General features: G+C 38.2%; 1 protein-coding gene across 1 annotated transcript; it reads right to left on the bottom strand.

Annotated features, from left to right (window-relative positions):
• Positions 1–10,372: 10,372 nt before the first annotated feature.
• Positions 10,373–12,372, bottom strand: LOC131678243 (calcium and integrin-binding family member 2). Its single transcript, XM_058958241.1, has 2 exons — positions 11,349–12,372; positions 10,373–10,944 (listed from the first exon to the last, which is right to left on the bottom strand). The coding sequence occupies exons 1-2, from the start codon at positions 11,698–11,700 to the stop codon at positions 10,727–10,729; spliced, it is 570 nt and encodes a 189-aa protein (XP_058814224.1). The 5' UTR covers positions 11,701–12,372; the 3' UTR covers positions 10,373–10,726.
• Between the last annotated feature and the right edge of the window lie 12,658 nt (positions 12,373–25,030).

Here is a 25,030-nt window from a genome sequence, read left to right as displayed (position 1 = left end):
AAGATAGAACTAATCCAGATCAGTTTCTACTTATCTAGATCAAAACCAAAGTTGTCAAAATAATGACCATTTCCATCTAAGATACTTTGCTAAAGACACTAATCCTCTAAGATATATACCCAGGGCGGTAGAGGTTTTGAGCGTCGGAAGCTTGCCCCACTGTACGACGTCTGAATTTGATAAAATTATGAATAAAATTGAATTTGCTTATTTTTTATTTTATCTCATTCTATTTCACATATGATTTAAAATCCTTGAAACATTTTTGGAGTAAATTGAAAATCCAAACTTTAAAAAAAATAAAATTGTTGCCAAAAACGGAATCCTACTGTAGGGGAGAGAGGGTAACAGTGGATCAGCAGGAACTATGAAACATTCGCAATAAAATCCTAATGCATGATCAGAATCGCCTCATTCCCTCATATTTCACGATTTCTAATTCTTTACACGTTTTGCTATATTTTGGAAGAGATCTGATAACTGTATCTCTTTTAATGGATATTTGTTTGTTTTGTGATAGCCAGAGTAAATTTGCAATGAAAAACATTATTTCATCTTTATGAGTTACCATTCATTGAATAAATGTTTAGTCTATTGCTATTTATAGCAAATTTTATGCTCAATATTTGCCGCGAACAAAGTTTTTTGGTAACTTCTCATGGTTCTGTGTAATTTCACAATTTTCATGAATAGAACCATTGGGTAACAGTGGAACGATGGCGTATGGGGAACAGTGATTTTGTTTTTGTTTTTGTGGTCTGTCTCAAAATGTGAATGGGTTCCGATTTTCCACAGTAAATACTACTCATATAGCGCAAAATTAGTAAATTTAGGCAAGTTTTGTAGAAATTGTCTCTTATTTCAGGATTGCAGCTAATATACATATATGGTGGTTCGATGTTACGGGATGATATAGTGGATTATTTCGTAAACAAACGATTTTCGCCTCAATATAACTTTAATTAGAAGCGTTAGGATCATTCTTCGTTAAAACAAAAGAGTAAAATTTATAAATAGAATATTTCACTGTAGACGATATCGTGTTTCGTAGTTCCTACCCATGGGTCACACTGATACATTTTACCACCGACTGTTTATTATCCAAAAAATGTTATTTCCCGTGAATTTTACCAGCTGGAGCTGGAAAAAATATATGTATAAGTTAACAACAGAGTGGCACTATGTATCACTTTTGGTTACACAAATAACAAGTATTATCGACAAAATTAAATTGTAGAAAAAATGTGTTTCATTGTTACCCTCTCTCCCCTACTATTAAAGTACCGCAAGGGCCGCCGAGAGGGGACGGGGTGTTTCTCCCGGTCTCGGAGTTGTGGAAGGGGCCCGGACTTTGAACAGAAAGTATGATTCGACACACAATAACAATTTATGTGAAAATGCAATTAGAGTTTTAATATTGCTTTGGTTTAATTTGGATAGCTTGCCTAAATTCTAAATTGCACCATGTTGGAAAACAAAGATACGATTTTCTCAATTACAATATCAAACACTGTTGGTGAGTCATGAGATTTTTTTTGATTTCGTAAGACTTTTGATAATTATTTTACTCTAAAAGCACGTACTTTCGATTGTAGAATTTATGACGACGTCCTATGTGGTTTTATGGACAATAACAAAATGAAGCTGTTGCAACTGAGGTCAAATGTTCGTCCTGTCAAAATCAGAAATTACCAAATATGATGCAATTTCTATGATAAAGTTAACCGTAAATTATATCAAAGTTTATACTGCCTGAAAGACTAATCAGAATTAAATTTTGAAAACTCAAAAACGATTTCAACGTGCAGTGGGTAAGAATACATAAGATCTTTTTTTGTAAATACTATACTATAATTATCTCATGGATTTTGAGAAACTTTTTAAAAAAGTTGTTTCTGAAGGTGTTGCACTAAATACAACGGCGCGAGTGCCGGAGGGTAAAGCATCAAGGACGAATTTTGGAAAATTGTGGGAAGGGAATCTTGTAAGTTAGCTCTTAGCCGAGATCCCATAATTATATCAATATAAAATAAAATAATTGCCTGAATTATCAAGAGCTTTTTTGAATAGATGTTCCAAAAGATGGATTAGGGACAATTTTTCAAATGGGAAGCTAAGTTTGAATAGGTTGATTGTCTATAAAACATGTTTATAGATGCCCACCACCACATTTGAACATTTGCTGAAAATGTATTTTTTTGAGATTGTGTAGAGAAATTCCACGAAGATCCGTCCGAAAATAATTAAAATCCTGATTGACCATCTTGGATTCCCATGAAGCTTTACACATTTCATCAGAAGACTAAACATTTTCCACAATCAGTAAGATTATTTTGACTCAAGAGCAATTTTTAAAAGGGCGTAAACATTTCTACGTGCCTTAATTTCAAATATTTTTTGTTCGATTACTATATTTTATACAGCAAAACTTTATGAGGACGAGTTTGAGAGAATGAATATTCATAAGCGAAAAACAATATACACTGAAAAAAAAATTTATGTCATTTTTCACAAAAACAAAAATTAGTGTTAAAAATTTAAATTGTGAAAAAAACCATTTTTTCTAATTTTTTATATTTTGTCAATAAAAACTTCAAGAGAAAATAAACATTTTGAATGTGATTGTACAATGGAGAACTTATCGGTAAAAAAGTTTTTTCTAACAATAACATGATGCATGTTTTAAATTTCATGCTAACTGACATACTGTAATTTTATTACAGAATATAATTCTAACTTTCATTTTAAATCAAAATGTATTTAACAAAAATCTTCCAAAATGCGATAGTTTTCGAAATATTTGGAATTTTGTTCCAACAAAAACAGTTAATTCGTAATATTATGGTCTTTTTAAAAGTTATTCGCGTTACCCAATTATAAAATGGCAAAAATCTAATGTTCATCGTTTTAAATACGTAAAAGAAACTTTTTCAGAGTATTTGGATCATGGAGAAGCTTTCAATAAAAAATTTCCTAACAACAACTTTTGACATATTTTTATAATTCTTTTTATTTGCAGTCAAAAATACAATTTTGTTTTCGAATGTGATTCTAAACGCTATTTTAAATCAAAATGCTCATAACAAAATTTTTCTGAAATGTAGTAGTTCGCGAGATATTTCAAATTTTGTTTTAACAACATAATTCTTTTATTTTATTACGACCTTTTCAGAAGTTATTCGCGTTTCTCCATCTACAATAATAACTTTTTCAAAAGGCCCATAATATTTCCAATAACTTTCTCTTTGACATCAAGGTGATATTGTAAACCATTTGAAAGCAATACGAAAACAATCAAAATACTATTCAACCATAAGATCTTATGATTAAACGAAATAGTTCGATCATATTATGGTTGTTTTCGCATAGCTTTCATATGGTTTACAATATCACCTTGATGTCAAAGAGAAAGTTACAGGAAATGTTATGGCGCTTTTGAAAAACTTATTATTGTTGATGGAGAAACGCGAATAACTTCTTTTTTTATTTCGATTATAGAAGTTTTGACCTTAAGGTCATTCGCCTCTTCGGTTTACAAAAATCTCTCATGAAAAATTTCTAACCCTATGCGCGGGGTCGGGACTCGAACCCAGGTGCGCTGCGTACAAGGTAATCGATTTACCAACTACGCTACGCCCACCCCCACGAATAACTTCTGAAAAGGTCGTAAGAAAACAAAAAAATTGTGTTGTTAAAACGAAATTTGAAATATCTCGAGAACTACTACATTTCAGAAAATTTTTGTTAATAGCATTTTGATTTAAAATAGCGTTTAACCCTCAAAAAGGCAAGCGGGTCTCAGAGGCCCGGCACGTTACAATTTTTTAGTTACAAAAAATGTGTATGCAGTATAAGCTTGGGCATGGAAATTTTGATAAGTAGCTTTGAAATCTATAACAAAAATAAAGAATTGTGAAATTTTCGTCTATGGAGTGATGCGCAGCTATGTTTGCATTTTTTACATGCACAAAAAGGCAAGCCGGGTCTGGCAGGCCCGGTGTGCATGCAATATTTACTAGGAATACCACGGGTTTTATACATCAATATTTATCTGAAAAAAAAAACATTTTAATGAGTTCATCTTCATATTAGTAGGTATTTTTTCATGTTTTGATTGATTTTATCTTTTTACCTTTTCTTATAAAAAAAATCTTGAAAGTTTGAGCGAATTTTATAAGAAATGTAAAAATAGCATACGATAATGACGTGTGTCATATTTTTTTTGGGTAAATACTTTTATTTCACCCACTGTGGTCTACTTAGCAGTTATTTGGATACAACATAAGCTAACTCTGTCGTTATTGTCTATTCTTTGTGTTATAGTTGTCGTAATTATTCAAATTGTAGGATCTAAAAGCAACAAAAAATTGAAATGGCTATAAGACAATATGCCCATGTTTTCAATCGTCTAAAAGAATCTGAAATATGAAAGAAATTCGAGCAAATTCAACAGCAGACGATTCCGAAACTGATTTACAAAGCGAGGAAGAAGATGTGAATGATATTGCTTCCGACGATGAATCTGATGCAGTCTCGGAAGAAAAATTTGAATATGTACTCCGGTTATGCATCAGAAGAAATTAATAGCAACCCAGAAACATTTATTGGTCGTGTTCAAACGAAATGAAGCTCAGAACCAATCGACAGTCGACGTGATCTTCCGAGTACTCACCTTTTGGAAAAAATTACCTTTTTACATCAATCGCCTTATACGCTGAAATCGGGATTTGCTGCGTGTTCGTACTCATCATCCTGTAATTCCGGAACCGGAAGTCGGATCAATTAGAAATTCAACAGCAGTCAATGGGAATGCTGTATCTTTCATTTGAAACGAAGTTTGTAAAAATCGGTAAAGAATTCGCTGAGAAATAGGTATAACATTATCATAGGAACTTGGTAAGTTCCCCCGGGCCGCCATAGCTGGCCAATGTGGTCGAAGTGCTTTCGGTAGGTCATTAAAGATCTAGACATGCAAAGCCAAGTAATGCTGTACATATTTTAATATATATTGCATCATTTGGACATCATGGTGGTATCAGTTTCTATGGAAATTTGCTGTGTGATTGTACTCTTCAACCCGTAACTCCAGAACCAAAAGTCGGATCAATAAATAAATCAATTGCGACCGACGGGAAGGCTGTACCTTTCATTTGAGACTAAATTTGTACAAATCAGTCCAGTCACCTGTGAGAAAAATCGCTGAGATTGTTTTCCTTATACATACATCCATACATACATACACACATACAGACATTTTACGATCTCGACGAATTGAGTCGAATGATATAAGAGATTTGGCCCTGCGGGTCTCGGTTAAAAAGTCGAAATTTCGACCTATTGCATAACCTTTCTATATGAGAACGGAAAAAAGGAGCTTGAATTTAGACGGGCCTGAGAGGCCCGGCTTGCCCTTTAATGTTAGGTTTTAGCTTGCCTTCACAAGGGTTAAAATCATATTCAAAAAAATGTATTTTTTACTGCAAATAGTATGAATTATAAAAATATGTCAAAAGTTGTTGTTGGGAAAACTTTATATTGAAAGCTTCTCCATGACCCAAATACACTGAAAAAGTTTCATTTACGTCTTTGAAATGATAAACATTAGATTTTTGACATTTTATGATGGGGTAACGCGAATAACTTTAAAAAAAGGCTTAATCACACGAATTAACTGTTTTTGTTGGAATAAAATTCCAAATATCTCGGAAACTATCGCATTTTGGAAGATTTTTGTTAAATACATTTTAATTTAAAATGAAAGTAAGAATTATATTCTGTAACAAAATGTTAACTGCCATTCAAAAGCTACTTAACCGATTTATTTTAAACTTTACATACACATTCTACGTAAAAAAAACTCCAACGTTGAGTTTTTGAAATATTTTTTTCAATTAAAGAGGTTTTTTACTCAAACAACGGCAAAAATATTATTTTTAAAGAAAAACTCCGCTATTTTGTGAGTAGAAAGCCCCCTTAATTGAAAAACTATCCCGAAAACTCAACGTAGAGGTTAGGTATTTTTTACATAGAATGTGTGTGCAAAGTTTGAAAAAATCACCCCTTAATTGGGATCACCGTTAACAGTTTTACGGATATTACTTATAAGTATTAATGCTAAAATGAAGACTCAATTATTAGCCTTTCTCACTTTTGTACGCAAATCTTATATAAATCTAAAGTTATAGCTATTTAAAATGTTGTTATTTGTAAGCAGCATGGGAATGATTTTTAAACGAAATGAAATAAAAAAATCAATTAAATTAAATTTAAAATCCATATAATAGCATATTTGGTCACTGTATTAAAGGTAAACGAAAATATACTTCAGCAGACTTCAACGTAGAACATCTGTTGTAAGTAATCCTATATGCGAAGTACCTTACAGCCAGTGCTGCGAAACTTCAAAATCAGTTACCTATTTCTGTTTGTATTTACCGAAACTAACATTCAGATTCACCGCCTCCCTCATTCATTAACTGTCCAACTGACTGAAGTTTCATGCAGAATCGAATGTTTGACTGCATAGGAAATATAAATTCCTTCTCCAACCAAAGCATTCATTTCATGGACAGTTTGAAGGCAGAAGTTGGCATCTTCTACATTTTTAAGTATAAGTGAACTGCGTAATCTATATTTTGTGCACTTGTGCTCAATAATCCCTCCAGAGCTAGCATAGAAACAAAATTCACTTTGCTTCTGAAACCGAACAATCCGAACCTGAATGCGTTGTGTCGGGAGAACAAATGACGAGGGAAACAAACCAAACATTTCATTCATCGCGCCGGGCATGAATTGAATTTCGTTATCTTTCAAGTTCACGCAGGGATGTCAATTTTTTTTTAGTTCTGATTACGATACTGAGTATCGATGTATCGGAGGGAAAGTATCGATACTAGTATTCGATACTATCGATCGGTATCGAATTTCTTCAATATTTTCAAGAACAATTTCCACTGCATTTTAATTAGCGGGAAAGTGAAATAATACATTATTTATTTGCTAAAACCTGGGATTTTATTACCAACTGCAATCATTTTATACGTTTATATGAAATAACACAATATTCATTTAGCATAATGACGGATAAAACAATTAATTGTTTAGTAAACATTTATTGCGCACAGAGACAACGTCGTACAAAATTAGATATGAACATAGCTTAAACGCATTTTTTGACAGCCAATCGAACAAAAGAACCAAAATTTTTGGCTTCAAGACAAATGTATGTAGATGACAGCCGTGCCACCGAGGTGGTTTACACACACCTGAGGTACTTTTCTATTCTGTGGTACGAAGGATATTAGAATATGCAGTTCGCTGCGAATTGGAAGGGTCCAGAAAAGCTTTCTTCATTACGCCATGAGGCAGCTTCAGTGGGAGGAAAGCCGATGTAAACTCATCAACCTTCAAAGACTGGCTTCTCGACGAATCATCTTCCAACGACTTCTGATATTCAATTAATTGATAAGCCACATAAATTGCTCAATGTTGTTGCAAGAAATAAGCAGCAGTTCGTGGTCACCCACAGCGTAACCACACTTTTCTTTTCATGTTTTTCCGGCGGACGACCTACGGTTGCAACCAACCACTCAGTTCCTGTGTAAGAGCATTCAACAATGTATATTTTGCAATTAATTTCGAAATGCCAAAATCAGAACAGAATTAATAATTTGGATTAATTTGGGAGTAGTATTTTCGATACAAATATCAAACACGAGTAAAAAATTGTCCAATACTTTGACCATCTAGACAGCAAAATTTTCAAGCCAGACTACAGCTTCAATACAGTCGTGATTCGCTGGTTGGACATTTTTTAACTGGACCGTTTTGCCTTTCTCATATAGAAAGGTTATGCAATCACTCTGAAAAACGTCAACCTAATCCCGGCCCGGAGGGCCGAGTGTCATATCCCATTCGACTCAGTTCGTCGAGATCGGAAAAAGTCTGTATGTGTGTGTGTATGTATGTATGTGTGTGTATGTGTGTGTGTATGTGTGTGTATGTGTGTGTGTGTGTATGTATGTGCGTATGTGTCAAATAATGTCACTCATTTTTCTCAGAGATGGCTGGACCGATTTGCCCAAACTTAGTCTCAAATGAAAGGTGCAACCTTCCCATCGGCTGCTATTGAATTTTGGATCGATCGGAATTCTGGTTCCGGAATTACGGGTTTCAGAGTGCGGCCACACAGAAATTTCTCATATAAACTATAGGAAAAATTAAAAATAGAATTTTTATTTTTGATGCTAAATGTGTTCAAGGTGCATGAAACGTCGAGATTTGATGCAAACTCGAAAAAAAAATTTGACTACGATTCACTTTTTTGGATTTTGGCACATTTTTGCCTTTCTCATATAGAAAGGTTATGCAATCACTCTGAAAAACGTCAACCTAATCCCGGCCAAATTTTTTTTTCGACTCGTTAAGGGTTTCTGGATTTTAACAGGGGCGTAGTTGAAGGTTTACGGAGAGGGGTTACACCCCCCCTCTACTGTTCGCGCCCCTCCTTTAAAAATCTCCTTAAATCACCCCTCAGACCACCACCCCATCCAGCCCTCATACCCCTCCCTTTCAACCCCATCATCTTTAAACCACCACTGTATCACAAAGCATACCAATTTAAGCTGGGGAGTTGTTCGTTCATGGGACTTTCGCCCTCTTCACATACCCAGCCCCGCATGACAAAATGAGTTAGCAAGCAGATAACATTGATCTAATGATGATTAGGCTAATGGAGTATGATATTTTTTTGTTTCAAGTGTTTCACCGTCGACACGTAGCTCATCAAGTTCGTGGCTGGCATGCCATTGTGTATAAGTGCAAAGTGTACTAAGAATGTAATGGACATTTCCACAATTATGTTGAACATAAAAAGCCTCCGTGCCATAGTTTAGAGAAATGAGAAAGGCACAATTGCACCGCTAGGTGGATTAAAACAGGTTTTTTAGTTGGACCTCCGCTAGGTGGACCATTGTCCAACTAAAAAGCATCTGAATGTCAAAATATTATTTCATATTTACTTTGACAAGCAATCTGACAATTATAAGAAATGTGAATAGATGCAATTACCCTACTAACATCTCGTTTGGAGAGTTTTTGACATCTGTCAGTCGGTCCAACTAACCAATCAAATTCGTTAGTTGGACAGAGGTGTGGCCCAACCAGCGAATCACGACTGTAATTCCATTTCCTCGATATTACCTTTTCAGACGTCTTTTCGTTATGGCATTCACAATTGGGTCATTAGGCTATATACAGTTTTCCATTCCATTCGATAAATTTTGGGTCCAATATACATAATACAACATTATTTTTAAAAAATCGTTATAATACGTAAAAACGATTTTTTTTGTTTTTTAAAATAAATCTTATATAAACTTGGCAATCATACATAGCAAAACTGCGGTTGTTTACATCTCGCCTATCAAGACAACACCCAAAATGAAAAAAAAAACTATATTCATTGTATGGTGTTTATGTCTAAGACAAGACATGACAATAGAGGGGGTCGTTTTTGTTCCAATTTTACATCAGAATGTTCCAGCTCCTGATTGGTTGATTCTGACTTTTTGCACCGTACACAATGTTACTGCAGGGATAGCGAAATGATGTTTCGCAGTGTTGCTATATTTGTAAGAAAATAATGTAATTACTTTTGACAAATAATATTATTATCGTTAAAGAGTAAAAATGAATAAAAGATGCAGAAATTTTGCGACAAAGTAGAACAAGTATCTACCACACGTTTGCCGTATACGTGGTTAATTAATTTAAACAAAAATAAGACAGCAACCAAACCGAAATCTAAAATTTGTCAAAAATGGTTTGATCAAACCTTACTAAACACCCATGACATGGAAAAACGGTGCCCATTATTAATATAATGGATTCAAGATACAAAATATTGCAGGCATAAAATAAATTAACAAGAATCCATTTTCATTTTAAAAAATAGCAACACTGTTCGGAAGATTTCGGCAGGATGGAAATCTGCGAAAAGAAGAATGTCGAATGAAAAATAAGAAGCCGATTGTCACGTCTTGTCTTAGGTTTGTGTCAAATAAAAATAGCCCTGCGAGAAAACCGGGAAAACATGTGTTCATTGTTTCTGACAGGGCATCATTTGTCGTGAAATTCGAAATGTCAAATCCTTCTGATAGTGTCAAATCCAGACTGTCAACATATTTCTTTATTTCAAATTTAAATTTTATTTTCACGTTTCTTGAGTTGGAAAAATGCATTTTTGCAATCATGAAAATCAGCTTTATCGATGTATGTAATAAAAATGAGTTTTTTTTTTTCTCATTTAATGACCCAATTGTTGAGTCTGACTGTGGACAACTGTGGACATAAGTAGGCCGTATAGAATAAAAATAATGACCAATTCTAACTCATTTTTATTGTTTCAGAAACATTAGTATGTATATCCAATTTAACATGTAAGATCCAAATGAATTTTCCGAAATCCGACGCATTAACAGTTTCTAGCTGTTTATATTCAGAGCCATGCTTCCCGTTACTGATATACAGTTTATAACAGTTATTACTCCCCATACTTACACCAGCAGCCGGTAGCATCGTTACGCCTTTTCGAAATAAGGTTTCTGTCAACGCTGTTCGAACTGGTAACGAGCAGTTTCACTATTTGAAACGACAGATGGCTGCCCAGTGTTAACATTATTAGTTCACTGGCACTTCCACCAGAGCACACAGCGCGTCTTGTCAGCTAGATTCGAATGTGAAATGTAGACATAAAATCGGGCGCTCGGGTAATCACGTGTTCGAATTCCAAATAGGACAGCTTCCCATCACCGTCGACATCTGCTTCCTCGATGACATTATCCACAATCTGCTGGTGCTCCTCGGCGGTGAGCTCGCTTCTGGTCAGCGCAGTAATCACGTTCAGCAAATCCGATTGCCCGATGAATCCGTCATTGTCGTAATCTGCAAACAAATATTGACTGTAGCTATTGTTCTTAAATTCAGGCTAAGATGCATAATTTATTTGACAATGTTTAGTGTTCAGTGTTTAAAACTCAGAATTTATTCAAATCTGTAAATTTGTGGAAGTTTGGAAAACGTATTCAATTATATCGTACTATTTAAGATACCATACGTTGTGAATTTGTGTTTCTGATATTTTTTTACTTATTTGCTGAAGTTCTTTGCTTTTAAATAATCGGAAAAAAACGTTGGATCGTTGGATCTGCATTTTTAGTGTAAAAAACTAAAAATGTAGAATAAATAACGAGCTAATTGATCCAAAGTTTTCCCGTCATTTTCATTTAAACCATTCAAAATAAACACTAGAATAAAAACGTGAACCTAAAAAATACGCATCCACTTACCATAAATTTTAAAAGCATAAAACACCTTAATATCCCTCGGGGCCTGCTCACTGAACACCGACAGCAAATCCAGTAAATCTTCAAACGACAAGCTGCCGTCCCCGTCGCGTGAAAATGCCTCACACATCCGTACCTTGAACGGATTCTCCACCAGCTCCGGAAGCTTTTCTATCCTTTCCCGGGGCACTCGTATGGAGGTGGCCTGTCTATCGGTCATAACCATCGGTACTAGATCCGGACTCGTCTCGCGAAATCTCTTGTGAACCCTCAAGATCTCCTTTCGCGTGAAAAACGTACAGTCCTGATAATCCTCAAGCTGTTGGTCGGTAAAAGTGACCACCTTGTTGCCCATGTTCGTCGGTCGTTAAAATCCAGCACCTTAACAGTCCGATCGCCAGAAAGTGACTGCTCCGACGCGCTGGCAGTGATGTGGCGAGCAGCAGGAAATTGAATACAATTATTAAACACTCCCAGGAGTGGTGCTGCTGAGCACAATAAATACTTCCCCGTGGGTGCCATCATAATCATGCCGGGTGTACCTCAGCTTTACAATACAGAAGCAGACATGACACGCAAAGGATAGCACATCAGACAACCTAAGGAATGTGTAGGATGATAATCACATTGATATGTGTGATGATAAGGCGAGTGTCGGGAGAAATATATAGCACCATCGCACTGCAACTGGGATTGGCATCGAGACAGGATACGGAACGGCGGCAGCAGAATGGTTGCAGTGAACATAAAACCATGCTTGGGGCGATATTTGAGGGCACTCCTATGTGAGCCTTGACAGAGACATGTAGTGGGTGGCTTTGAAAGTACACCACCGCACGTCGGCCTGGGAATATGATTTGTTTCGAGCTTTTTATGTCAATTATTGTGCGTAGTAAAAATAGTCACAGGACATAAACTTATCGCTAATGAGTGTTGAAATTGTTGAAAGGTTTAAAAACATTACACAGTTTATATTATCAAGTAACCTACTGCTGGTCTGTTACAGTAGTTTTCAATCGGGGGTGAATTCACCCCTAGGGGACTGTTCATAAACCACGTAGACCGAAATTTGAGAATTTTAAGCCCCCCCCCCCTTTGTACACCATTACCAACCAACCCCCCCCCCTTCCCCACCAAAAGTCTACGTAGACCTTTAATTTTTTTTATTTGCTGGAAATGTGAAATTAGCAAGAAACACATTATAATGTTCAATTAAAAATTAGCTTTCAGATTTATTTCAAGCCTTTTAAATATTAAAGAAAGGTTTTTCACATTGTGTTTTTGTCAATGATTGATCAAACCAATTCAAGGTGCTTTCCAACGTTTGTGTAGCGGAATACTTCTTTACAAGGTTAGTCACTCAAGTGTATGTACAAAGATATATTGCTATAACTAGTTCAAATTTTGGCCGAAGTGCGACCTACACAAACAATGCAGAACATAAATATATAGGTATAATTCAACTAATCTTCAGATCCTACGGTTGAATAATACTTTGATTGGTTTTATATAGCTTTCAAATGGTTTACAATATCGCCTTGATGTCAATGGGAAAGTTACAGGAAATGTTATGTGCCTTACGAAAAACTAATTGCTATTGATAGAGAAACGCGAATAACTTCTGAAAAGGTCGTAATAAAACAAAATAATTGGGTTGTTAAAACAAAATTTAAAATATCTCGAGAACTACTGCATTTCAGAATTTTTTTTTTATAAGAATTTTGATTTAAAATGGCGTTTAAAATCATATTCAAAAAGATGGGTGGGAAATGTCAGAGACATAACCGGAGTGAAGTAGAATACACTTTAGACCGGTAAATTCTGCTCTGGAATAAGCAATTTCTATGCGATTTTGTCGACTTTAGCACATTCATAGTTTATTTGGAGTATTTTTGGAATCATCAAGTTGACAATTTGCAACATTCTTTGAAAATATTGTTGAACTTTTATGAATGAAGGCACGCAAACGAGCGTTTGACCGTCGTCCTACTACCAGCATCAGAGAAGTAGCAGATCAGCATTTTTCGCTACATGGCCTGTACCAAACAAACCGCTCGTAAGTCCACCGGAGGAAAGGCTCCCCGCAAGCAGTTGGCAACAGCCCCCTGGCAACCCTATTCAAGCATTCCACACGACGTTTTGCATCTTGTGGGATGATTTAATAATTTAATTTAATCGACATTTTGTAACTAAATACAGCTTCTAATCATTCGGTTCAAAATCAATGTTTTGCCTTTCATGGCAGTGATGCTGGCTGTACAGAGACGTCGTCCTTGACAGGGGCTGGTTGGCAACGAAGGCCGTGTAAAAGTGCCCCGGTCACGGTTGGCGTTAAGAAGCCTCATCGCTACCGAACAGAAACAGACGCCCTGCGAAAAATTCACAGCTATCAGAAATCGAGCGGGCCTAAATTGTGACCCAAAATATACCACAAACCAACAAGTTGTTTTCAGGACCAGCCAATTATAAAGTATTATTATTATAAATGAAATTTTCCATTGCCTTACAACCTCCCTCCTTCTTTCCACCCGGCTTGAATAACTATCAATGTTGAGATAAACAAGAAGTATCACTTTCTGTTAGCAGCAATTTATTTGTCAGCTCAAGCTGAAATCATCAAATTTAGTTTAAGGTTATGATTTTAATGTTGTACCTTACAATTTAGTGTTCTTCTCCCAAGTAATTTTAAGGATCAGCAATCCAACTCGGAGTGTGTGAAATTAACTGTAATTACAATCAATCAGATTATAATAAATTCATTCTTGATATAATCGATACTACTGTCTGTTTTCAACTCACGCAAATACAATGTATAGTGGCCTTCTTGGCAATCGACACTTGGTCTTCAATCCAACGTGGTTCGCCCACCTAGTTAGGTAACTATTAGTTTAAGGTTTCTAGATACTAAGATTTCATTTTTTCACTTACTTATAGGTTTAGCTTAGCTTTTAGCAATTAAGATATAATGTAGTATAGGTTTAGTTTTAGTATAGTTCACTAGTTTTAGGTTTCGGTTCACTAGCAACACGTAAATAATTCGCAATCTCGCAATATTGTTTCCTGTTGTTTGACACTACGATCGACCTAATATCCTCATGCCAAACCGTACTGATGACAACTATTTAAAGCGTCGCTTTGGTTGGCGCTTTCAAAGGGCCTGTACACTTTCCTGGCGAATCGGTGATGGTAACAATCAATCTTGATGATGCTGTGCGGCGGGGGCACTAGTTTTTATTATAGTGGAAAATTTAGGTTTGCGCGTTTTCCCAAATGTTTTTTAGCTGTGCTGTTTTCAATGAAGTTGTAGTTGAATTCAAAATAAAATAGTTTATTTCTATTGTCAGAGATGGACCTTCCAACGAAAACTAGTCTGGCGCGCTCTGAATCGAGTTGTATGGACCAACCACTGCTTTCACAAAATCTGTTATTTTCAGTAATTGAACATTCTACACAACTAGTCACAACTATTTCCAATCAGCGCAAAAATCGAAGATTTTCATTCAGTACAATAGCAGATTTTCACTTTTAGAAAAACAGGCAACATTCTGGCCGAAAATTTTGAAACGGAGCACCTATATCGAAACGTTAGAAAACGTTCGATTTTTGTAAATTGAATCATTACACTAAACTGTCTATAAATCACAAATAACTTTTCATTTTGTGCCATTCTCGTGAAAGCGACGGTATTGATCACAAGTGGCTCACTTACCATCCAACGCTCTTGACAAGCTGATGCTTGTAATAATTACATGAATTAATTGTTCTTGTTGGAGCAAAATTCCAAATATCTCGAAAACTATCGCATTTTGCAAGATATTTGTAAAATGCATTTTAATTTAAAATGATATTTAGAATTATATTCTGAAATAAAATTACAGTTTTGTATGTCAATTAGTATGAAATTTAAAAACATGTATAAAGTTGTTAGAAAAACTTTTTTGGTGATAATTTCTCCATCATGAAATCACATTCAAAATGTTTCTTTTGACGTAGGACTACGTCTTTGTTTTCGATATGGGGGTGCACTCTGCAAATTCTACCAAAATGGTATGTAACGAAAAGTGGTCCAATTTTAAACGCTTATAATTCAGCCATCTCACGATAAATTTTCAAATTTTTTGCACATATCGCCCCGAAATACTTCTAAGAATAGATTCCAATAGATAAATCCAAAGATTTTTGATATCATAGCATTAAAAAATTAAATAATATACAAACTTTTCAAAATATCGCGCATTAACACACAGAAGATAGCGCTTCCCAAGCCCTGTACGACGGATTGGGGTACCTAGCGCGCAACGCTTCTATGAATGACGTCATCATCGACTATTTAAAGAACGGACTTGGCCAGACACGCTCAGTTCCCTGTTGAACGGCTGGCGAAGCAGATCACTGAGCTGTGTTTTTGTGTGCCGCTGTAATGTTGCCAGTAAATTTTTGGTTTAATTTGCACATGTATTTGCTATTTGCGCTTGAAATAAAGTAATGTAGTGGTAGTAATAAGCTTCCCATTTTGGTTTAAACGCAAGGACAATTTTTAAAACAGGATTTGATTAATTAGTTTAGCTCATCTAAACAATTTTATCAATTCTGTAATTTAAAAGGAATTTTACGGAACTTGGTGAATTTGGCCCCACTTGCAACTGGTATAATCAACCTGCACAAAGTGTTGCATAACGCATGGCTGTTTTTTGGAACAAAATCATTCAGCCCTTCGCTATGCAAAATCACGATATTATGACAGATGGGCTAAGCGCGGCCGTGCCTTTCAATCGGGAAAGTCCGCGTGGAATTTTGGTGAAACGCGCTAATAGTGTCGTGGTGGTACTAGTTGTCTCTTTCGCTCTACTCATCATCATCAGCGTTGACTCATTTTGCATTGTACGCTTGGTCAATGTGTTGGTAGATAGGGGAACTGGCGGTAAAATGAACACGTTAAGCAAAGTCATTATTTTCTAACTAATAAGTGAATGAGATATTACAATCACCTTATGTTTCTTGTTAGACATGTTTTGTACATATCTGGTAAAAATACTTCGTCATAAACACATTTTTTCTAACATGATTCTTGATTTGTAAACATGTCCAAAAATGAGACATGTTTATAGCGAGTGGGTAAAATGAACATGTGGCGGTGGTAAAATGAACAGCTTCTGGTGACCTGCAAAATGTCCTATATGTATGCAATGCGCAGCGTTGGAAAGCATTTTCCGATCAATGCTAATATCCCAACAAATCATGAGCTTTGCATACACACAGGGCATTTTGCAGGCAAAAACAGTTGTCACGGAAGAATTGAATTTTCATGACGTAATATTAACCATTTTACAATCCTGTGGCATCGAAACACATCTACAAACTTGGGGTTAACCATAGGTGTTTGAACTTTTAGGATCTGTTTGAGAGCAACTAGAAAGCTTGTTCTATACATTCTAGATGTGATTATATTGTCTAAAATTTGATTTTTCTTCACCGGTCCGGGTGTTTTTCCCACACACTAAATACTAAGAAAATAAATATTTTACATTAAGTAGTATAGTCCTACGTCTACAGTTCGTGCAACCCCATAGGGCTGCCCCTTGTAGTTTTCTCTTTAGGTTTTTGTTGACAAAATATAAAAAATTAGAAAAAATGGGATTTTTGGGGGATTTGGGATTTGAAATTTTATCATGAAATATGAAACAAAATTTTTTCAGTGTATATTTTTTTCGTGCAGAAGTATTCATTCCCTGTAACTCGTTCTCAGATAGTTTTACTGTACACACCTAGAAAAAATAGTGTAAATTTACGTCTCCTGACCATGACATATACGAGCATCAAAAATGACTTAGTTTTACGTTTGATTTTAATTTTACATGACGTTTAATTTCGTAAATCATGTAATTTTACTCCACATACAGCGTTTGTTCTGAATGGTAGGAAGTGTAATTTTAAGTCATTGCGCATGTAAAGTATATGTTTCATGTAGAATTAAATGGAACACGGTAATGTTCTGTCATTTCGTAAATTACGGTTTGTTGAATTGTGTCATGTTTGCAATTACGTCAACGATAAAATTCAGATTTTTTTAGTGTGTATAAAATAGTGCAATCAAACAAACAAAATTTGAAATTATTTCACGTAGAAACGTCTACGCCCTTTTAAAAAATTGCGCTTGAGTCAAAATCATCTTATTGTTTGTAGAAAATGTCTAGTCTTCCATGCCGGTTAAACCTGTAAAGTTTTATCGCAATCTAAGATGGTCGGTCACGATTTTAGAGATTTTCGGACGGATCTTCGTGGAATTCCTCTACTGCTTTAACCACCGAAATCAATAAAAAAATTTAAAAAATCCACTTATTGTTAAAAATCGGGCGTTTTGTTGTTACAATGGTGGTTTTAATGCTTAACTTTGACCATTTTTTAACTTTTTATGGTTCATGCATTTAATGGTCAATGCTTGTCTGCTAACTAGTGGTGTCTCAGATGTTTCACAGTCAAAATCTTCCGTCGAGAGGAATTTTGGGCGATCATCTTTGGAACTGTCATTTTGTATTATTCCTTGATCAAAACTATATCAAAATATACGCAAGAAACAACAACGTGTGAGATTGTCCACAAAAATCGTGGATCCTGCGTGGTTTATGAACGACCCTAAATTGTAGGGGATAATTGTATAATAATTGTATTGTATTGTCTTCGACTAAAAAAGTTACATCGCACAGACTTAGACTAAGCACTAACTTTAACCTATTTTTAATTTAAACGATTCTTTACTAATATGAAAATCAAACAAATGATAGACATTGTTGAAGCGTTGACAGCAAACATCCAAAGGATTATTCTGGCCGTACTGCGTGCGATGTGTTGAGCGTCGGAAAAAATCAATTCTCCGGAAAGATCTTCTCGGAACGTTCAGGTCAAGTTTTGCTAGAAGCGCAGGAGAGTCTATGTTGTCTGTCAGAAGGTCGAAAATGAAAAGTCGTTGCAGAAAGATCCATCTGTTTTGCAGCGTAGGAAGATTGATGAGGATACAGCGATTTTCATATGGAGGAAGCTGGAGACGATTTTGCCAGGGTAACCGACGAAGTGCAAACCTGATAAATTTCTTCTGTACCCTTTCGATACGATTAACGTGTATGGCGCGATACGGAGCCTAAATAGTAACGCCACATTCTAGAATACTGCGTACCAGTGTAATGTATAGATTTTTTAGACAATACACATCATTGAAATCACGAGTGTTGCGTTTGATGAGTCCAAGTACAGCGTAGGCTTTAGCTATAACGGAAGAGTAATGTGCGGTTAAGCGTAGCTTACAGTCGAGAATGACACCAAGGTCCTTGACGGAAACGACTCGTTCTACAGAAGCAGAACACATTGAGTATTTGAACTTAATTGGAGTATGTACTCGTGTAAAAGTGATTGTGCTGCATTTTTTAATATTCACACTCATTCCGTTTCTGTCGCTTTAGTCAATGTCCTATCGACGTCCATTTGCAATGCACAACAGTCTACCATAGTTGTTATCACCCGGTAAATTTTCAGATCATCAGCATACATGACTTTAGAAGACGATAATTCACTACAGAGTGTAAACGGTTAATTATTGGATTTCGGACTAATAACGTATTACATCCGTACCCTTGCGTGAATAGTATAAGACTGACTTAAGTATATTGAAAATGAGAGAGTGAGGTTTGTCTTCGGATGATATGATTGATAGGGTGGTGCCAAAATTTAAATTTAATTGGAATTCTGTTATAACGGACACCACAGGTTAAATCCCGCCCCGGCGATCTTTTACTCAGTCTTCCGAGTCATCGGAACTCAAAATTTCTTCTTCACTGTCTTCCACCAATGCGTTGACGGACCAGGGCTTCATCCGATCAGACGCAAAGATAGTTGACGTCTTCTTCTGCTTCAACTGTACTCCTGGCACATCCACAATTAGGTATCGGTCATTTCCCAGGGCCTTCTTGATTAGGTACGGCCCTTTGTATCTCGGCTCCAACTTCTTGCTGAATCCAGTAGTTTGTGGATCCTTTTCCACGAGCACGAGTTCACCTTCGAAGTACTTCCTAGCTGGACGTCGCGCCTTTTCGAAGTAATGTTTCTGCTTCTGTTGCTCCTTTTCAATTCTGGAACTCACGGCACGTTTCAACGTTTCTGCATCAGTAGCTGGGACCTCGGCGTTGAACATCATCAACAGTTGATTCTGCATAATGTCCCGTGGATTGTAGTTAAACAGCAACGTGTGCGGGGAGACCTTAGTCGTGTCGTTGACCATGGTGTTCAATCCCCACTGAACCATCCGGAGATGCTTGTCCCAGGATTTGTCGTCGTCCTTCACCATGCAGCGTACTGCATCGAGTATACTTCGATTCTCGCGTTCAACCTGTCCATTTGCACGTGGGGTTCCAACGGCGACCTTGACGTGCGATATTCCTGCATCAGCGCAGAAGGTTTCAAATTCTCTGGAAGTGTATGCTGTCCCACGGTCGGTGATTATGCGTCTCGCCATCCCAAAAATGGCAAACCATTCGTTCAGCATCTGGATCACTGGAATTGTCTTCGTGTTGCGAACTGCCTTCACTACGACGTATTTTGTAAAACCGTCAACCAGCACAATGATATATTCGTTCAATGACGATGAACGAATGAACGGACCGAGATGGTCCAGGTGGATTGTATCGAACGGCACCGCAATCTTAGCTATCGGGTGCAATTCGCCTTCCTTCGCTCCACCTTTCGCTTTGACATAGGCACAGTGCACGCACGATCCAATGTAGCGCTTCAGGTAGCTTCTCATTCTGCGGAACCAAAAGCACTTCTTCATAGCCTCCAGCACTGTCTCCACTCCTTTGTGCCCCAGATCGTCGTGGTAATTGCGGGCAATCCGCCAACATGCCCTTGTTGGTACTACCCACTTCAATCCATCCTTGCACTTTTTCATCACGCCCTCGTCCTTCAGAGCGTACTCCTTATGAATCTGCTTTTCTCGGTTGTCGACTGGAGATTTCGACAAGATTTTCATGATCTCGAACAACTTTTCGTCTTCTCTCTGCAACAGCTTCAGCCATTCGTCTTCTTTAATGCTCACTTCCATCACGTGGGCCATGACCGGTTCCGGCTCATCCGACTCTTGTTCGAACACTGGATTACGGCTTAAACAGTCTGCGTGTTTTATCTTCTCACCCTTTCTGTGCGCTAACTCAAAATCGTATTCTTGGAGCTTCAGCAACCACTTGCCCACTACCGGTAACATCACCTTCTTGGCCAACGTTTTCTTCACCGCTTCGCAATCGGTCACTACTACAAAGCGTCTTCCCAAAAGGTATTTTCGGTACCTTTCCACTGACTCTACCACCGCTAATGCTTCCAGTTCGTAACTATACTTCTGGCTTTCAATCGGTGACGTTTTTCGGCTGAAATAACTTATCGGATGCAAACCGTCCTCCATACACTGCAACAGTATTCCAGACAATCCATGCGAACGAGCGTCTGTGTGCACTTCAATGTTTCTCCCCGGATCGTACATCACCAGTATTGGTTGGTTCACTAAAGCTTCCTTCAATGCTCTGAAGGCAAGTTCTTGTTCTTCTTCCCACATGAATGGTTCATCTTTCTTCGTCAACCGCGTTAACGGTTCGGCAACTATGCTGAACTTCTTCACGAACCTCCGAAAGTAATTGGCAAGGCTCAAGAACTCACGGATATTGCGTACGGTCCCTGGTTTTGGAAATTCACTGATCGCCCGAACTTTGTCTTTTCCCGGTCGTATTTCACCTTCATTGACCTCGTGTCCCAGAAAATCGAGTTTCGTTTTCAAGAACTGAGTTTTTTCTAGGTTCACTGTTAGTCCAAATTCACTCAAACGCTTTAACAGGGCTTCGAATTTGTTCAACATATCGTCCACATCTTGCCCACCGAAAATAGCGTCATCGAGATACACTACCAGTCCAATCGAACGGAGGGGAGCAATGACCGTGTTGATCATTCTTTGAAACACTGCACTACCATTACTAAGCCCAAAAGGCATTTTGACGTACTCAAAGTGTCCGTACGGCGTCGAGAACGCAGTAAACTTTCGACTATTTTCCGCTATCGGGATTTGATGGTAGCCACGGAACAAATCTACAGCCGTGAATAGTCGGCCGCCAACTAATCGATTTAGGCAATCTTCGATAATTGGCATCGGCCATGAATCCTTCACTGTTCTAGCATTCACAGCCCGATAATCGACGACCATACGCCAATCACCATTTTTCTTACGCACTAACACTGTCGGACTATTGTACGGAGAACTAGATGGCTGGATAATATTCGCGGACAACAAGTCATTTACAGTACTCTCCACCACTTTTTCTCGCGAATACGCCATTGGATACTGCTTTGTATGTATCGGTTTTTCGGCTCCGATAACGTCTATCACCATCTCACATCCCTTGGCGGTACCCATTTCACTATAGTTTTTTGCGAAACAATGTCGATAACCCTTTATCAGCTCCAGTATTTTCTCCCGCTCTGCATCAGCTCCTTCCACGTTGATCTCTTCGGCGACTATCGGCTCGTAAGCCTGGATGCTGCACACGTCACCCTGCGCCCCTCTGAGTAAGGGTTGGCCTTGTCGATCGTCACTTCGCTGCTCTGCAATCTTCTCGATCCGCACTCTACCCCTTTCCTTCACAAATCTAATATCCTCTCGATCGAGAACATCTCTCCCGACGATCATCGAATTGGCTTGAACTCGATTGGGGACCACACACACTTCGGTTTCCATTTCGATCCCGTCCAGCTGGATCACTTCCACACTCTTCTGTCAAACGTGTACCTTATTGCCACCAAAGCCCACTAGTGCGATATCACATGGCTCGATGCTGTTCAATACACTAGCGCAGCTTTCCATGATAGTGGTTACTGCCCATCCACAATCATATAGTGCATCGATTTCGTGCCCGCCAATGATCACCGATTTCACGAAATTACTCGACTGACGAATTTCTTGCATTGGTCGAGGAACTTGTTTCACACCACTTTTATTGCAGTTTTTTGCTATATGGCCCCTCTGGTTACATCGATAGCACTCAAAGTTTGCGTGAGATTTTTGGGGACTCTTCACACTGCAGTTGGCGGCAACGTGACCTTCACCATTACAGCGATAGCACTTGATATTGATGTTCAAAGCTCCCGGAGCTTTCACTGGCTTCGAACTAGAGGCACGCACACTTTCGGTTGGTTTCAGTTCTCTTACTTCAGCCAACCATTTCAATTGTTTGAGCAGCTCCGGTAAAGTGCTAGACCCAGCACAATGTATTTGATGGTGGCCTCATTCGGCAACTTCCCCTTTCTACCCATGCCCACCTGACTGTAGAAATAGGTCTCAAGACTCTCATGCGGCGTCTTCTTTCGGTTCATCATGGCCTGATGGATACTAACGACGTCGACAGACGTTGGGAAATCCCGAACGAGTGCAACTTTGAATTCGTCCCACGTGTTCACCGCAACGCCACTGAACCACAGTTTGGCCGCGCCATGAAGGTTTAGAATTCCACACTGCAACATCCATTCTGCGTCACCCCGGTAGAGAGTTGCCGCCTTCTCAATGGAATCAATCCACTGCTGAGCCGTAGGTGTAATCGGTACATCTGGATCAAACGGAACAACGAGATCCTTCACATCTCGGACATCGAAACGACGCTGGACATTTCCCTGCGCCATATCCGTCACTTCACGAATCAGCGCCTTCATCGCAGCTTCACTCATCACCACCGGCTTTTGTTCGTCCGGCATTTTGTTTTTATAGCGCGGGTCTTTCAGCAAAAGATCTTCGAAATGTTCACGTGTATCGACTGGGGAACTAAAACTGTCACTATCGGAATCGGTATCTTTATCTACACCTGTTGGGTAACTTTCCTGGCTCAATCCACTGCCTCCAGCCTCTTCTTGGCTGCCCGTCACACCAACCACGCTTTCAGCAACGCTTTTAGATATTTTCTCCAACGCCTTATCGGCTTCGTTCATCACACCGAAAGGCACCAATTCCGAAATTACTTTTCGTTCCCGTGATCAACTTATTCACGCATCTCAAGATTCAAGTCGCGATCCCGAAAACAAAATCGATCCTGTCTACAGTTTTGTAAACGGTTAATTATTGGATTTCGGACTAATAACGTATTACATCCGTACCCTTGCGTGAATAGTATAAGACTGACTTAAGTATATTGAAAATGAGAGAGTGAGGTTTGTCTTCGGATGATATGATTGATAGGGTGGTGCAAAAATTTAAATTTAATTGGAATTCTGTTATAAGAGGTCGTTCACGAAGAGCACCAATAGAAGAGGTGACTCCCTTGAGGAACGCCCGATGAAATGTGGAAAGCATCCGAGAGAGTAGTTCCAAGTCGCACCGAGGCGCTACGGTTCGCAAGATACGAGGAGATCCAATTAGTCAGCCAGTCCGGCAGTCCAGTTCGCCTTGGCTTTTCCACAGCAAGCTGATGAGGAACACGGTCGAAAGCTTTCGAGAAGTCGATGTACACCGCATCGATCTGTTGTCGTTTTTCCAATTTATCAATCAGCGACGACACGTAGCTCATGCGATTTGTAGTTGTCGAGCGCTTTTTTACAAAACCATGCTGGTCCTGATGATGTGTTTTAACGCGGGGTAGATAACATCTAACAACATACTCTCGAAGATTTTAGGGAGGCAGCTTAAGATTGAAATTCCTCTATAATTGGTGACATCATGTATGTTGCCTGTTTTGTGGACTGGAGTTATCAAAGCTTCCTTCCACTTCGTGGGGAAAACATTTTCAGCAAGAGAGCGATTGAATAATAGAGATGCTGGTAACGCCAAAGATGAAGAGCAATTCTTGATGAACGATGGTTGTAGCTTGTTGATCGGGTCCGCCTTTGAACTGTCAATCCCCCGAAGATTAATATGTACCTGATGTTCGGTGAATGATGTTGCAGGCAAATTCAGAGTGAACATTGGCAAACTACTCAAGTACGATTCAGACAAAGGTGGTGAGTTATTACTTAGCACGTTTTGAAAGAATGACGAGAATAAAGTTGCTGACTCCGCTGGTGACGTTGATGTCCTGTCTCGATAGTTGACGCATTCCGGGATTCCACTGGAGCACGTTTTGTTCCGCAGGTAAGACCAGAACTGCTTTGGGTTGTCCTTCATGCTGCATTCAATTTGGAAAACATATGAGCGAAAGTATGTTGCATTTACGAGCTCGAATTGGCGTTCTAATTCCCGCACGAACGTTTTGTCAGTCTTGACTCTTGATCTAAAAAATCGTTTTCAAGCCTTTCTAAGACGATTTCTAAGATTTCGCAACTCGGCATTCCACAAAGGTCGTTTGTTATCCGGGCGGCGCGTGCGTTTCCTCCTAGGCACAAGTTGTTGAAATATTGATTCCAGTTCGTGATAAAATCTATTTACAGATTCATCCAGAGTACCCAGCGTTAATATCTCAAATAATAAAACTTCTGTACGGTTGAAATTTCATTCGATGAATGGATCAACGCCATAAAGGTGTCGTGAAACGTCAACCATTGATTATAATCTCCGTCGAATTCCGGTAGGGTGATGGTTGGAAGCTTGACTCCAGGAGCATACGATGAGTTCGATTGCTGAGCACGGTCGGCAGGAAGTTGCTGTGATGGCGCATCTGGTATTTTCGACAATAAAGCTC

The sequence above is a fragment of the Topomyia yanbarensis genome, chromosome 2 (genome assembly GCF_030247195.1).
Source record: "Topomyia yanbarensis strain Yona2022 chromosome 2, ASM3024719v1, whole genome shotgun sequence".
NCBI lineage: Eukaryota > Metazoa > Arthropoda > Insecta > Diptera > Culicidae > Topomyia > Topomyia yanbarensis.
Note: the sequence above shows the minus strand (reverse complement) of the source record. Positions and strands in the feature narration are given on the sequence as shown.